The sequence below is a fragment of the Salvelinus fontinalis genome, chromosome 12 (assembly GCF_029448725.1).
Source record: "Salvelinus fontinalis isolate EN_2023a chromosome 12, ASM2944872v1, whole genome shotgun sequence".
Taxonomy (NCBI): Eukaryota; Metazoa; Chordata; class Actinopteri; order Salmoniformes; family Salmonidae; genus Salvelinus; species Salvelinus fontinalis.
Genome location: NC_074676.1, coordinates 59,676,581 through 59,692,858, shown reverse-complemented (window position 1 = coordinate 59,692,858; position 16,278 = coordinate 59,676,581). Strand labels below are relative to the sequence as shown.

The following is a 16,278-nucleotide window of genomic DNA, read 5'->3' as shown; positions in this document are numbered from 1 at the left end:
GATACCGATAACCAATACTTACAAAATGTACGGCCTTTTAAGCATTCTAGTACTGTTAAATAGTTAACACACACATGGATGCAGCGGTCTAAGGCACTGCATCTCAGTGCAAGAGGCATCACTACAGTCCCTGGTTTGAATCCAGGCTGTATCACATCCGGTCGTGATTGGGAGTCCCATAGGGCGGCGCACAATTGGCCCAGCGTCTTCTGGGTTTGGCCGGGGTAGGCTGTCATTGTAAATAAGAATTTGTTCTAACTGACTTGCCGAGATAAATGAAGGTTACACAAACACACCACGATGACCTAAAAAGTTATGTTGTTGGCATTTACGCATGTCCCCATTACCAGTAAAACTTTATCAAAACCTATTTTGTTCACTTACTTGCTGTGCTGTTTCGTTGTTCATTTGTTCAGTCGTTTCATTCTCTATGCAACGCCGTTGCGTGTCAACAAATATATTATTTAACACGATTTGACGTGTCAAATAACACAATTTGACATCTCAATTAAGCTTGTAGACCAATCAGGACCTGAATATGACTGTACGTAACATAATAATTGAACGCGTTCATACATTTTTTACGTAGTTATTACACATTTATTACACGACTACTCGTATTTCATTCGTCATAACGATTCATCAATGTATGCTACGATGCTGGTAAAGTTGTGTCGTGCACCTCCAGTGCTTGTCATAAAGAAAAGCTAGCTAGCTCATGGATGCAAACAATGTTCTTCCCCAAAAACATAGCAAAACGACAATCTGTTTCAGTAGCTATAGTTATCTAGCTAACTATATAGCTAGGTGTCATCATCTAAAACAACCCTAATTTATAAGACAGTTCTTATTTGATTAATGGTGGTTGGACCCATCTATGTGAAGCTAGCCACAATAAGGATGAGCCACAACAGTGGAATTTGCACTTAGCCTTCAAAATAAAAGTATGACATAATTCTGTTATTTGTATTCATTTGCATCACTGTCAATGACATACTTTTATTTTGAAGGCAAACTGCAAATTCCACTATTGTGCCTAATCCTTATTGTGGCTAGCTTCACAACACATAACCGGTCCGGTCGAGTGTCACTAGCCACATGAAGCTAGCTGGCTGCTTATAACGTTAGCTTCGGGCAACAGGGTTAAGTAGCTGGCTAGCTATTTATTTTCATGAACTGAAGTTCAATTCCAAAAGGCGAACAACAAGCGGCAACCTAGCTAATACTCACAAGGATTCCTAAATCACTGCTAAGAATAATGAAAATGACTGCAGGTTCTACTGGTCATTGTTTTCAGGCTGGTTGTATTGGTGCTTGTTAGGTACCAAGCTAAAGCTAGCTACCCCAGAAGTTGGGGTCGAACAAATGATGCTTTATTACCAACGCGGTATTGAAAACACATCTTTCGTTGACGGTGTTTGCAGACTTTTTTTGTTTGTTCAGCTTTGACAGTGCTACTGTATCTTTTTTGACACGCAAAGACCCAAACGGCGTTCCATAGTATGTATGTCGTAAAGCTAATAGCAGTGACACTATTATTGTGCAACTCCGGTAGGGAAACATCTGAAAAATAGCGCACTTGGTAGTGTGTACCAGTGCTCGACCAGTCGGCGAAAGCCAACATCACCCACGACAGAGAACGGTTGATTGTCAAGGGCAATGAGTCCATTATCTTGGCATTAATGGATTTCACCTTTGAGTTGTCTTGCTGAAATGTTCTTACTCTTTCACATGACTGCTGGACTTGTTGACTGCTCGATCCACACAGCAGACATTGTGGGCTAGGTTACGAATGCTGTGTTGCACGTGTAGCGCAAAATTTTACGTGGCGTCATTATGTCATCTACCTACGTTATATAGCTCGTCAGCTTTGACATGGGTTTTTCACATTGGTGTTAAACTAGACATCAGCCCATTCCGATTTTGGCATTTTTAGCTAATATCGGCCGATTCCGATATGTTCACCGATATATTGTGCATCTCTAGTCAGGATCGAGGGAAAGACGAAGGGAGCAAGTACAGAAAGATCCTTGATGAAAACCTGCTCCAGAGCACTCAGGACCTCAGACTGGGGCGAAGGTTCACCTTCCAATGACCATAAGCACACAGCCAAGACAACGCAGGAAATGATTTCGGGAAAACTCTCCGAATGTCCTTGAGTGGCCCAGCCAAACATCTCTGGAGACCTGAAAATAGCTGTGCAGCGACGCTCCCCATCCAACCTGACAGAGCTTGAGAGGATCTGCAGAGAAGACTGGGAGAAACTCCCCAAATACAGGTGGGCCAACCTTGTAGCGTCATACCCAAGAAGACTCGAGGCTGTAATCACTGCCAATGGTGCTTCAACAAAGTACCGAGTAAAAGGTTTGAATACTGATGTAAATGTGATATTTCATTTTTTTTTGTTGCAAAAAGGTATGAAACCCAGTTTTTGTTGTGTGTAGATTGATGAGAAAAAAAACAATGTAATACGTTTTAGAATAAAGCTGTAAATTAACGAAATGTGGAAAAAGTCAAGGGGTCTGAATACTTTCCGAATGCACTGTATATATAAAAAACATTTTCATTTTATTTTTAAAATTATTCACATTATTGGGCCTTTACTGCTCCTGTATGAGGGGACTAAAATTGCCATCAGCAGCGCCGGGAGAAATGTGTGGACTGTTGTCATTTTGGAGTTTCTGCTACGTAAATGGCATTAAATACAGTATTACAGTACTGTATTGCCCAATGCAATTTAAGTAAAGTGATTCGATTTGTTACATACAGATTTTTTAAAAACTTTCTCTGAAGTAAAACCATAATAGTCATCCTCATAGTTGGACATTGGGGTATACAGTGTCAAGAAATGCCCCAGGGCAGTGATTGGGGACACTACCCTGTGTAGGGTGCTGTCTTTCGGATGGGACGTTAAACGGGTGTCCTGACTCTCTGAGGTCATTAAAGATCCCATGGCACTTATCGTAAGAGTAGGGGTGTTAACCCCGGTGTCCTGGCTAAATTCCCAAGCTGTCCCTCAAACCATCATGGTCACCTAATAATCCCCAGTTTACAATTGGCTCATTCATCCCCCTCCTCTCCCCTGTAACTATTCCCCAGGTCGTTGCTGCAAATGAGAACGTGTTCTCAGACAACTTAACGGGTAAAATAACGGTAAAATAAAAATAAATAAAAGAAAACGTGTGAACTCTTTGGAAATACCTGGATTTCTGCATTAATTGGTCATAAAATTAGATCACAACAATTGACAAACACAGTCTGCTTAAACGAATAACACACAAACAGTTATACATTTTCATGTCTTTATTGAACACACTGTGTAAACATTCACAGTGCATGGTGGGAAAAGAATGTGATCCCTTGGATTTAATAACTGGTTGTCCCTCCTTCGGCAGCAATAACCTCAACCAAACGTTTTCTGTAGTTGTGGATCAGACCTGCACAACGGTCAGGAGGAATTTTGGACCATTCCTCTTCACAAAACTGTTTCAGTTCAGCGATATTCTTGGGATGTCTGGTGTGAACTGCTCTCTTGAGGTCATGCCACAGCATGTCAATCAGGTTGAGGTCAGGACTCTGACTGGGCCACTCCAGAAGGTTGAGGTCAGGACTCTGACTGGGCCACTCCAGGAGGTTGAGGTCAGGACTCTGACTGGGCCACTCCAGGAGGTTGAGGTCAGGACTCTGACTGGGCCACTCCAGGAGGTTGAGGTCAGGACTCTGACTGGGCCACTCCAGAAGGTGTATTTTCTTCTATTGAAGCCATTCTGTTTTTGATTTACTTCTGTGTTCTGGGTCGTTGTCCTGTTTCATCACCCAACTTCTGTTGAGCTGCAATTGGCAGACATATAGCCAAACATTCTCCTACAAAATGTCTTGATAAACTTGGGAATACATTTTTCCGTCGATGATATCAAGCTGTCCAGGTCCTGAGGCAGCAAAGCAGCCCCAAACCATGATGCTCCCTCCACCAGACTTTACAGTTGGGATGAGGTTTTGATGTTGGTGTGCTGTGCCTTTTTTTCTCCACACAGTGTTGTGTTCCTTCCAAACAACTCAACTGTAGTTTCATCTGTCCACAGAATATTTAGCCAGTAGCGCTGTGGAACATCCAGCTGCTCTTTTGCGAACATCAGACGTGCAGCAATGTTTTTTTTGGACAGCAGTGGCTTCTTCCGTGGTGTCCTCCCATGAACACCATTCTTGTTTAGTGTTTTAAATATTGTAGACTCGTCAACAGAGATGTTAGCATGTTCCAGAGATTTCTGTAAGTCTTTAGCTGACACTCTAGGATTCTTCTTAACCTCTGAGCGTTCTGCGCTGTGCTCTTGTAGTCATCTTTGCAGGACGGCCACTCCTAGGGAGAGTAGAAACAGGGCTGAACTTTCTCCGTTTATAGGCAATTTGTCTTACCGTGCACTGATGAACATCAAGGCTTTTAGAGATACTTTGTAACCCTTTCCAGCTTTATGCAAGTCAACAATTCTTAATCTTAGGGCTTCTGAGATCTCTTTTGTTCGAGGCATGGTTCACATCAGGCAATGCTTCTTGTGACTAGCAAACTCAAATCTCGTCTCATTGATTGGACTCCAGGTTAGCTGACTCCTGACTCCAATTAGCTGTCACGTTCGTGATGAAAGACGGACCAAGGCACAGCGTGATTAGAGTTCCACATATTTTAATAAACAGTGAAACTTCTACAAAACAATAAACCAACAACGAAACGTGAAAGTAGTGGTGCTACATACACAAAACAATATCCCACAAAGCAGGTGGGAACAGGGACTCCTTAAGTATGATCCCCAATTAGAGACAACAATAATCAGCTGCCTCTAATTGGGAACCATACTCAAACCCAAACATAGAAATATAATTGACTAGAACACCCCCGAGTCACACCTACAACACCATAGAGAACCAAGGGCTCTCTATGGTCAGGGCGTGACATTAGTCATTATTAGCCTAGGGGTTCACATACTTTTTCCAACCTACACTGTGAATGTTTAAATTATGTATTCAATATAGAAAATAAAATGTCAATAATTTGTGTGTTATTAGTTTAAGCAGACTATGTTTGTCTATTGTTGTGACTTGAAGAACAGATCAAATGTGATGACCAGTTTATGCAGAAATCCAGGTCATTCCAAAGGGTTCACTGTTTCTTACCACTGTGTATCGTACTTGTTATGTTTCTACTTGACAGACATATATTTTCATTAGTAGTTGTAGTTCTCATAATCTGTAGTGGACAAACCAGTTTACATGTCAAATCTATAAGTTTACCAAACGTTTTAAGTAATAGTAAAAAAAAATGTAACAAAAGAGAATCATTTCAAAAGTGAGCATCTCATTGTGAAAGGCAATTACTTTATATGAACACGTATTGCAATGTGAAACGTGTATTTCGAGAAGAAATACTGACTAAGTTTAATGAAAATGTAACTGTATAATTTCATGTTGCACGTAGTCAATTGAAAATGTTGGGCCTCCAAAGTGGCGCAGCGGTCCTAGGAACTGCAGTGCTGAGGTGCCACTACAGCCTCAGGTTTGATCCCAGGCTGACTGGGAGACCTAGGGGAGGGTTTGGCCGGGGTCTCATTGTGCTGTGGCGGGCCGTGCACCTGACTGCAGTCGTCAGTCGGACGGTGTTTCCTCCGACACATTGGTTCGGCCGGCTTCCGGGTTAAGCGAACAGTGTATCAAAAAAGCAGTGTGGCTAAGCAGGTGTGGCTAGGCAGGTGTGGCTAGGCAGGTGTGGCTAGGCAGGTGTGGCTAGGCAGGTGTGGCTAGGCAGAGTCCGCAGGGGAGTTGCAGCGATGAGACAAGATCAGAACTACCAATTGGACGGAAGTAAATTAGAACGTTGGAGGCGGTATAACGCATAGAGCCTATTGGATATCCCGAAAAATGGGGTAAAAAAATATGTGCTTTTGAAACAACTGCCTTTTTGATGATCTGTTTTGAGTTTGGTACTAAGTGTTGTGAGAATAAAACATATAGTGTGGATGCTCAGGCTGTTGATGCTCACCAACCACGGAGAAGAAGAGGGTGACAGATCCCTCGATGACTTCCAGGCGGCGCTGTGTGGATCGGCTGGCCAGGCGGGTGGAGGTGGAGCCCAGACTCTTGTTCCTGAGAGTGGCGTACCATAGAGAGTACTTTCCCGCCCACCACAGACCCGCGATCAGGAAGAAACTACCCGGCAATGCATGGCCCTTAAAACTACCCATAATCCTTCACTGGAATACCTGGAACACAGAGAGAGGGGACGGATGGTCACAACTCAGAAAAGTCTGATATCTGGTGAGGACAAAAGTATCTTATTCTTAGACAACAACAAAGAGGGCAACAAGAAATGTGGCTTTAAAGTGGTAAACTGTTTATAGTCTCGTACCACTTCAAACATTCAACCTCCAGCTGCATACCCCCTCTAGCACCAGGGTCAGCGTACCCCATCTAGCACCAGGATCAGCTGTACCCCCTCTAGCACCAGGGTCAGTGTACCCCCTCTAGCACCAGGGTCAGGCATACCCCCTCTAGCACCAGGGTCAGTGTACCCCCTCTAGCACCAGGGTCAGCGTACCCCCTCTAGCACCAGGGTCAGCTGTATCCCCTCTAGCACCAGGGTCAGCTGTACCCCCTCTAGCACCAGGGTCAGTGTACCCCCTCTAGCCCCAGGGTCAGCTGTACCCCCTCTAGCACCAGGGTCAGTGTACCCCCTCTAGCCCCAGGGTCAGCTGTACCCCCTCTAGCACCAGGGTCAGCTGTACCCCCTCTAGCACCAGGGTCGGCTGTACCCCCTCTAGCCCCAGGGTCAGCTGTACCCCTTCTAGCCCCAGGGTCAGCCTACCCCCTCTAGCACGAGGGTCAACTGTACCCCCTCTAGCACCAGGGTCAGCTGTACCCCCTCTAGCACCAGGGTCAGCTCTACCCCCTCTAGCACCAGGGTCAGTGTACCCCCTCTAGCACCAGGGTCAGGCGTACCCCCTCTAGCACCAGGGTCAGCTCTACCCCCTCTAGCACCAGGGTCAGCTGTACCCCCTCTAGCACCAGGGTCAGCTGTACCCCCTCTAGCACCAGGGTCAGCTGTACCCCCTCTAGCACCAGGGTCAGCTCTACCCCCTCTAGCACCAGGGTCAGTGTACCCCCTCTAGCACCAGGGTCTGGCGTACCCCCTCTAGCACCAGGGTCAGCTGTACCCCCTCTAGCACCAGGGTCAGCTGTACCCCCTCTAGCACCAGGGTCAGCTGTACCCCCTCTAGCACCAGGGTCAGTGTACCCCCTCTAGCACCAGGGTCAGGCGTACCCCCTCTAGCACCAGGGTCAGCTGTATCCCCTCTAGCACCAGGGTCAGCTGTACCCCCTCTAGCACCAGGGTCAGCTGTACCCCCTCTAGCACCAGGGTCAGCTGTACCCCCTCTAGCACCAGGGTCAGCACACTCCAGCTGTACCCCCTCTAGCACCAGGGTCAGCTGTACCCCCTCTAGCACCAGGGTCATCTGTACCCCCTCTAGCCCCAGGGTCAGCTGTACCCCCTCTAGCACCAGGGTCAGCTGTACCCCCTCTAGCACCAGGGTCAGCTGTACCCCCTCTAGCACCAGGGTCAGCCGTACCCCCTCTAGCCCCAGGGTCACCTGTACCCCCTCTAGCACCAGGGTCAGCTGTACCCCCTCTAGCTCCAGGGTCAGCTGTACCCCCTCTAGCACCAGGGTCAGCTGTACCCCCTCTAGCACCAGGGTCAGTGTACCCCCTCTAGCACCAGGGTCAGGCGTACCCCCTCTAGCACCAGGGTCAGCTGTATCCCCTCTAGCACCAGGGTCAGCTGTACCCCCTCTAGCACCAGGGTCAGCTGTACCCCCTCTAGCACCAGGGTCAGCTGTACCCCCTCTAGCACCAGGGTCAGCACACTCCAGCTGTACCCCCTCTAGCACCAGGGTCAGCTGTACCCCCTCTAGCACCAGGGTCATCTGTACCCCCTCTAGCCCCAGGGTCAGCTGTACCCCCTCTAGCACCAGGGTCAGCTGTACCCCCTCTAGCACCAGGGTCAGCTGTACCCCCTCTAGCACCAGGGTCAGCCGAACCCCCTCTAGCCCCAGGGTCACCTGTACCCCCTCTAGCACCAGGGTCAGCTGTACCCCCTCTAGCTCCAGGGTCAGCTGTACCCCCTCTAGCACCAGGGTCAGCTGTACCCCCTCTAGCACCAGGGTCAGCTGTACCCCCTCTAGCACCAGGGTCAGCGTACCCCCTCTAGCACCAGGGTCAGCTGTACCCCCTCTAGCACCTGGGTCACCTCTACCCCCTCTAGCACCAGGGTCACCTGTACCTCCTCTAGCACCAGGGTCAGCTGTATCCCCTCTAGCACCAGGGTCAGCTCTACCCCCTCTAGCACCAGGGTCACCTGTACCCCCTCTAGCACCAGGGTCAGCGTACCCCCTCTAGCACCAGGGTCAGCTGTACCCCCTCTAGCACCAGGGTCAGCTCTACCCCCTCTAGCACCAGGGTCAGCTCTACCCCCTCTAGCACCAGGGTCAGTGTACCCCCTCTAGCACCAGGGTCAGGCGTACCCCCTCTAGCACCAGGGTCACCTGTACCCCCTCTAGCACCAGGGTCAGCTGTACCCCCTCTAGCACCAGGGTCAGCTGTACCCCCTCTAGCACCAGGGTCAGTGTACCCCCTCTAGCACCAGGGTCAGGCGTACCCCCTCTAGCACCAGGGTCAGCTGTATCCCCTCTAGCACCAGGGTCAGCTGTACCCCCTCTAGCACCAGGGTCAGCTGTACCCCCTCTAGCTCCAGGGTCAGCTCTACCCCCTCTAGCACCAGGGTCAGCTCTACCCCCTCTAGCACCAGGGTCAGCACACTCCAGCTGTACCCCCTCTAGCACCAGGGTCAGTGTACCCCCTCTAGCACCAGGGTCAGGCGTACCCCCTCTAGCACCAGGGTCAGCTGTATCCCCTCTAGCACCAGGGTCATCTGTACCCCCTCTAGCACCAGGGTCAGCTGTACCCCCTCTAGCTCCAGGGTCAGCTGTACCCCCTCTAGCACCAGGGTCAGCACACTCCAGCTGTACCCCCTCTAGCACCAGGGTCAGCCATACCCCCTCTAGCACCAGGGTCACCTGTACCCCCTCTAGCACCAGGGTCAGCTGTACCCCCTCTAGCTCCAGGGTCAGCTGTACCCCCTCTAGCACCAAGGTCAGCTGTACCCCCTCTAGCACCAGGGTCAGCTGTACCCCCTCTAGCACCAGGGTCAGCACACCCCCTCTAGCTCCAGGGTCAGTGTACCTCCTCTAGCACCAGGGTCAGCTGTACCCCCTCTAGCACCAGGGTCAGCTGTACCCCCTCTAGCACCAGGGTCAGTGTACCCCTCTACCACCAGGGTCAGCTGTACCCCCTCTAGCACCAGGGTCAGCTGTACCCCCCTCTAGCACCAGGGTCAGCTGTACCCCCTCTAGCACCAGGGTCAGCTGTACCCCCTCTAGCACCAGGGTCAGTGTACCCCCTCTAGCACCAGGGTCAGCTGTACCCCCTCTAGCACCAGGGTCAGCTGTACCCCCTCTAGCACCAGGGTCAGCGTACCCCCTCTAGCACCAGGGTCAACTGTACCCCCTCTAGCACCAGGGTCAACTGTACCCCCTCTAGCACCAGGGTCAGCGTACCCCCTCTAGCACCAGGGTCAGCTGTACCCCCTCTAGCACCAGGGTCACCTGTACCTCCTCTAGCACCAGGGTCAGCTGTACCCCCTCTAGCACCAGGGTCAGCTGTACCCCCTCTAGCACCAGGGTCAGCTGTACCCCCCTCTAGCACCAGGGTCAGCTGTACCCCCTCTAGCACCAGGGTCAGCTGTACCCCCTCTAGCACCAGGGTCAGTGTACCCCCTCTAGCACCAGGGTCAGCTGTACCCCCTCTAGCACCAGGGTCAGTGTACCCCCTCTAGCACCAGGGTCAGCTGTACCCCCTCTAGCACCAGGGTCAGCTGTACCCCCTCTAGCACCAGGGTCAGCGTACCCCCTCTAGCACCAGGGTCAACTGTACCCCCTCTAGCACCAGGGTCAACTGTACCCCCTCTAGCACCAGGGTCAGCGTACCCCCTCTAGCACCAGGGTCAGCTGTACCCCCTCTAGCACCAGGGTCAGTGTACCCCCTCTAGCACCAGGGTCAGCGTACCCCCTCTAGCACCAGGGTCAGTGTACCCCCTCTAGCACCAGGGTCAGCGTACCCCCTCTAGCACCAAGGTCAGCGTACCCCCTCTAGCACCAGGGTCAGCGTACCCCCTCTAGCACCAGGGTCAGTGTACCCCCTCTAGCACCAGGGTCAGCTGTACCCCCTCTAGCACCAGGGTCAGCACACTCTCAAATGTTGTTTATTGCCATCATTGTAATCCTGCCACACACACACTATACAATACATTTATTAAACATAAGAATGAGTGTGAGTTTTTGTCACAACCCGTCTCGTGGGAAGTGACAGAGCTCTGATAGGAGCAGGGCACAAATAACAATAATGTTGTTCTTCATTCATATAAAACCTTATTTGTTCATCAGAAATGGTGAATAATTCACCACAGGTTAATGAGAAGGGTGTACTTGAAAGGATGCACATAACTCTGCAATGTTGGGTTGTATTGGAGAGAGTCTCAGTCTTAAATCATTTTCCACACAGTCTGTGTCTGTATTTAGTTTTCATGCCAGTGAGGTCCGAGAATCCACTCTCACGTAGGTATGTGGTTGCAAAGGGCATCAGTGTCTTAACAGAGTGATTTGCCAAGGCAGGATACTCTGAGCACAGCCCAATCCAGAAATAGTCACTAGACACTCTACACAGTAAAACTACCGACTGACTAGACGCTACACAGTAAAACTACCGACTGACTAGACTCTCTACACAGTAAAACTACTGATGGACTAGTCACTAGACTCTACACAGTAAAACTACTGATGGACTAGACTACACACAGTAAAACTACTGATGGACTAGACTCTACACAGTAAAACTACTGATGGACTAGACTCTCTACACAGTAAAACTACTGATGGACTAGTCACTAGACTCTACACAGTAAAACTACTGATGGACTAGTCACTAGACTCTACACAGTAAAACTACTGATGGACTAGTCACTAGACTCTACACAGTAAAACTACCGACTGACTAGACTCTCTACACAGTAAAACTACTGATGGACTAGACTCTCTACACAGTAAAACTACTGATGGACTAGACTCTCTACACAGTAAAACTACTGATGGACTAGTCACTAGACTCTCTACACAGTAAAACTACTGATGGACTAGACTCTCTACACAGTAAAACTACTGATGGACTAGTCACTAGACTCTCTACACAGTAAAACTACTGATGGACTAGACTCTCTACACAGTAAAACTACTGATGGACTAGACTCTCTACACAGTAAAACTACTGATGGACTAGACTCTCTACACAGTAAAACTACTGATGGACTAGTCACTAGACTCTACACAGTAAAACTACTGATGGACTAGTCACTAGACTCTACACAGTAAAACTACTGATGGACTAGTCACTAGACTCTACACAGTAAAACTACCGACTGACTAGACTCTCTACACAGTAGAACTACTGATGGACTAGACTCTACACAGTAAAACTACTGATGGACTAGACTCTACACAGTAAAACTACTGATGGACTAGACTCTACACAGTAAAACTACCGACTGACTAGACTCTACACAGTAAAACTACTGATGGACTAGACTCTACACAGTAAAACTACCGATGGACTAGACTCTCTACACAGTAAAACTACTGATGGACTAGACTCTCTACACAGTAAAACTACTGATGGACTAGACTCTCTACACAGTAAAACTACTGATGGACTAGACTCTCTACACAGTAAAACTACTGATGGACTAGACTCTCTACACAGTAAAACTACTGATGGACTAGACTCTCTACACAGTAAAACTACTGATGGACTAGACTCTCTACACAGTAAAACTACTGATGGACTAGACTCTCTACACAGTAAAACTACTGATGGACTAGACTCTACACAGTAAAACTACTGATGGACTAGACTCTACACAGTAAAACTACTGATGGACTAGTCTCTCTACACAGTAAAACTACTGATGGACTAGACTCTCTACACAGTAAAACTACTGATGGACTAGACTCTCTACACAGTAAAACTACTGATGGACTAGACTCTCTACACAGTAAAACTACTGATGGACTAGTCACTAGACTCTCTACACAGTAAAACTACTGATGGACTAGTCACTAGACTCTCTACACAGTAAAACTACTGATGGACTAGTCACTAGACTCTCTACACAGTAAAACTACTGATGGACTAGTCACTAGACTCTACACAGTAAGACTACTGATGGACTAGTCACTAGACTCTCTACACAGTAAAACCACTGATGGACTAGACTCTCTACACAGTAAAACTACTGATGGACTAGTCACTAGACTCTCTACACAGTAAAACTACTGATGGACTAGACTCTCTACACAGTAAAACTACTGATGGACTAGTCTCTCTACACAGTAAAACTACTGATGGACTAGACTCTACACAGTAAAACTACTGATGGACTAGACTCTACACAGTAAAACTACTGATGGACTAGTCTCTCTACACAGTAAAACTACTGATGGACTAGTCACTAGACTCTACACAGTAAAACTACTGATGGACTAGTCTCTCTACACAGTAAAACTACTGATGGACTAGACTCTACACAGTAAAACTACTGATGGACTAGACTCTCTACACAGTAAAACTACTGATGGACTAGTCACTAGACTCTCTACACAGTAAAACTACTGATGGACTAGTCACTAGACTCTCTACACAGTAAAACTACTGATGGACTAGTCACTAGACTCTCTACACAGTAAAACTACTGATGGACTAGTCTCTCTACACAGTAAAACTACTGATGGACTAGACTCTCTACACAGTAAAACTACTGATGGACTAGACTCTCTACCCAGTAAAACTACTGATGGACTAGACTCTCTACACAGTAAAACTACTGATGGACTAGACTCTCTAGACAGTAAAACTACTGATGGACTAGACTCTCTACACAGTAAAACTACTGATGGACTAGACTCTCTACCCAGTAAAACTACTGATGGACTAGACTCTCTACACAGTAAAACTACTGATGGACTAGACTCTCTACACAATAAAACTACTGATGGACTAGTCACTAGACTCTACACAGTAAAACTACTGATGGACTAGTCACTAGACTCTCTACACAGCAAAACTACTGATGGACTAGACTCTCTACACAGTAAAACTACTGATGGACTAGACTCTACACAGTAAAACTACTGATGGACTAGACTCTCTACCCAGTAAAACTACTGATGGACTAGTCACTAGACTCTCTACACAGTAAAACTACTGATGGACTAGACTCTCTACCCAGTAAAACTACTGATGGACTAGACTCTCTACCCAGTAAAACTACTGATGGACTAGTCACTAGACTCTCTACACAGTAAAACTACTGATGGACTAGACTCTCTACCCAGTAAAACTACTGATGGACTAGACTCTCTACACAGTAAAACTACTGATGGACTAGTCACTAGACTCTACACAGTAAAACTACTGATGGACTAGACTCTCTAGACAGTAAAACTACTGATGGACTAGACTCTCTACACAGGAAAACTACTGATGGACTAGACTCTCTACACAGGAAAACTACTGATGGACTAGACTCTACACAGTAAAACTACTGATAGACTAGACTCTCTACACAGTAAAACTACTGATGGACTAGACTCTACACAGTAAAACTACTGATGGACTAGTCACTAGACTCTACACAGTAAAACTACTGATGGACTAGACTCTACACAGTAAAACTACTGATGGACTTGTCACTAGACTCTACACAGTAAAACTACTGATGGACTAGACTACACAGTAAAACTACTGATGGACTAGACTCTCTACACAGTAAAACTACTGATGGACTAGACTCTACACAGTAAAACTACTGATGGACTAGTCACTAGACTCTACACAGTAAAACTACTGATGGACTAGACTCTACACAGTAAAACTACTGATGGACTAGACTCTACACAGTAAAACTACTGATGGACTAGACTTTACACAGTAAAACTACTGATGGACTAGTCACTAGACTCTACACAGTAAAACTACTGATGGACTAGACTTTACACAGTAAAACTACTGATGGACTAGTCACTAGACTCTACACAGTAAAACTACTGATGGACTAGACTCTACACAGTAAAACTACTGATGGACTAGTCACTAGACTCTCTACAAAGTAAAACTACTGATGGACTAGACTCTCTACACAGTAAAACTACTGATGGACTTGTCACTAGTCTCTCTACACAGTAAAACTACTGATGGACTAGACTCTCTAGACAGTAAAACTACTGATGGACTAGACTCTACACAGTAAAACTACTAATGGACTAGACTCTACACAGTAAAACTCCTCATGGAGGAGAAATACATGTTATATATACTTTTGCCAAAATGTCTAACAATCTGTTTTTGCTTCGTCATTATGGGGAATTGTGTGTAGATTAATGAGGGGGGAAAAATATATGTGGAATAACTAAAGGGGTCTGAATACTTTACGAATGCACTGGATGAAGAGATCCCAGTCATTCAACCACAGCATATCTATTAATTGGTCTATTTACATCTCAAACAGCCTGAGTCTTTCATCCTTTGTTCCCTTGAATGAATATAATTAGTTGACAGAGAGACAGACTTAGAAGAAGGTGATAAACAAGAGGGAACACTACTGATGGACTAGACTCGCTACACAGTAAAACTACTGATGGACTAGACTCTCTACACAGTAAAACTACTGATGGACTAGACTCTCTACACAGTAAAACTACTGATGGACTAGACTCTCTACACAGTAAAACTACTGATGGACTAGACTCTACACAGTAAAACTACTGATGGACTAGACTCTCTAGACAGTAAAACTACTGATGGACTAGACTCTCTACACAGTAAAACTACTGATGGACTAGTCACTAGACTCTCTAGACAGTAAAACTACTGATGGACTAGACTCTCTACACAGTAAAACTACTGATGGACTAGTCACTAGACGCTCTACACAGTAAAACCACTGATGGACTAGACTCTCTACACAGTAAAACTACTGATGGACTAGACTCTACACAGTAAAACTACTGATGGACTAGACTCTCTACACAGTAAAACTACTGATGGACTAGACTCTACACAGTAAAACTACTGATGGACTAGTCACTAGACTCTACACAGTAAAACTACTGATGGACTAGTCACTAGACTCTACACAGTTAAACTACTGATGGACTAGACTCTCTACAAGTCAGGAACCTTATGTTGTTCATTTAGGCTAACCCCTGACTTAGTCAGCCAGATGTGGTGATAAACAGCTGTTATTTTCAGCTGTTCGTGTGCTGGCTACCTAGCATTAGGCTTTGATCTCTTTAGTGACGTGGAGCTTTTGCTTATGGACAGTTTATTGGAGCCTGTTCCTGTTGGAGCCTGTGATATCTGGTCCTAATGGCCCAAAGAGGAAACTTTCTAAACAAGCGAGTGAAAAAGAGAGAGCTTCACTTAGGTGAAGGGAAACAAGATCCAGCATCACTCAGGTGAAGGGAAACAAGATCCAGCATCACTCAGGTGAAGGGAAACAAGATCCAGCATCACTCAGGTGAAGGGAAACAAGATCCAGCATCACTCAGTTGAAGATAAACAAGATCCAGCATCACTCAGGTGAAGGGAAACAAGATCCAGCATCACTCAGGTGAAGGGAAACAAGATCCAGCATCCCTCAGGTGAAGGGAAACAAGATCCAGCATCACTCAGGTGAAGGGAAACAAGATCCAGCATCACTCAGGTGAAGGGAAACAAGATCCAGCATCACTCAGGTGAAGGGAAACAAGATCCAGCATCACTCAGGTGAAGTGAAACAAGATCCAGCATCACTCAGGTGAAGATAAACAAGATCCAGCATCACTCAGGTGAAGGGAAACAAGATCCAGCATCACTCAGGTGAAGATAAACAAGATCCAGCATCACTCAGGTGAAGGGAAACAAGATCCAGCATCACTCAGGTGAAGGGAAACAAGATCCAGCATCACTCAGGTGAAGGGAAACAAGATCCAGCATCACTCAGGTGAAGGAAAACAAGATCCAGCATCACTCAGGTGAAGGGAAACAAGATCCAGCATCACTCAGGTGAAGGGAAACAAGATCCAGCATCAC

At 46.8% G+C, this 16,278-nt stretch overlaps 1 protein-coding gene across 1 annotated transcript in view; it reads right to left on the bottom strand.

Moving 5' to 3' along the window:
* The window catches only part of tmem45a (transmembrane protein 45a), a 49,666-nt gene that overhangs the window by 25,518 nt on the left and 7,870 nt on the right, over positions 1 to 16,278 (bottom strand). Inside the window, exon 2 of the mRNA XM_055941235.1 lies at positions 6,029 to 6,248. Within this exon, the coding sequence (XP_055797210.1) occupies positions 6,029 to 6,230 (202 nt within the window). The 5' untranslated portion in view covers positions 6,231 to 6,248. The remainder of the gene's footprint in view (positions 1 to 6,028; positions 6,249 to 16,278) is intronic.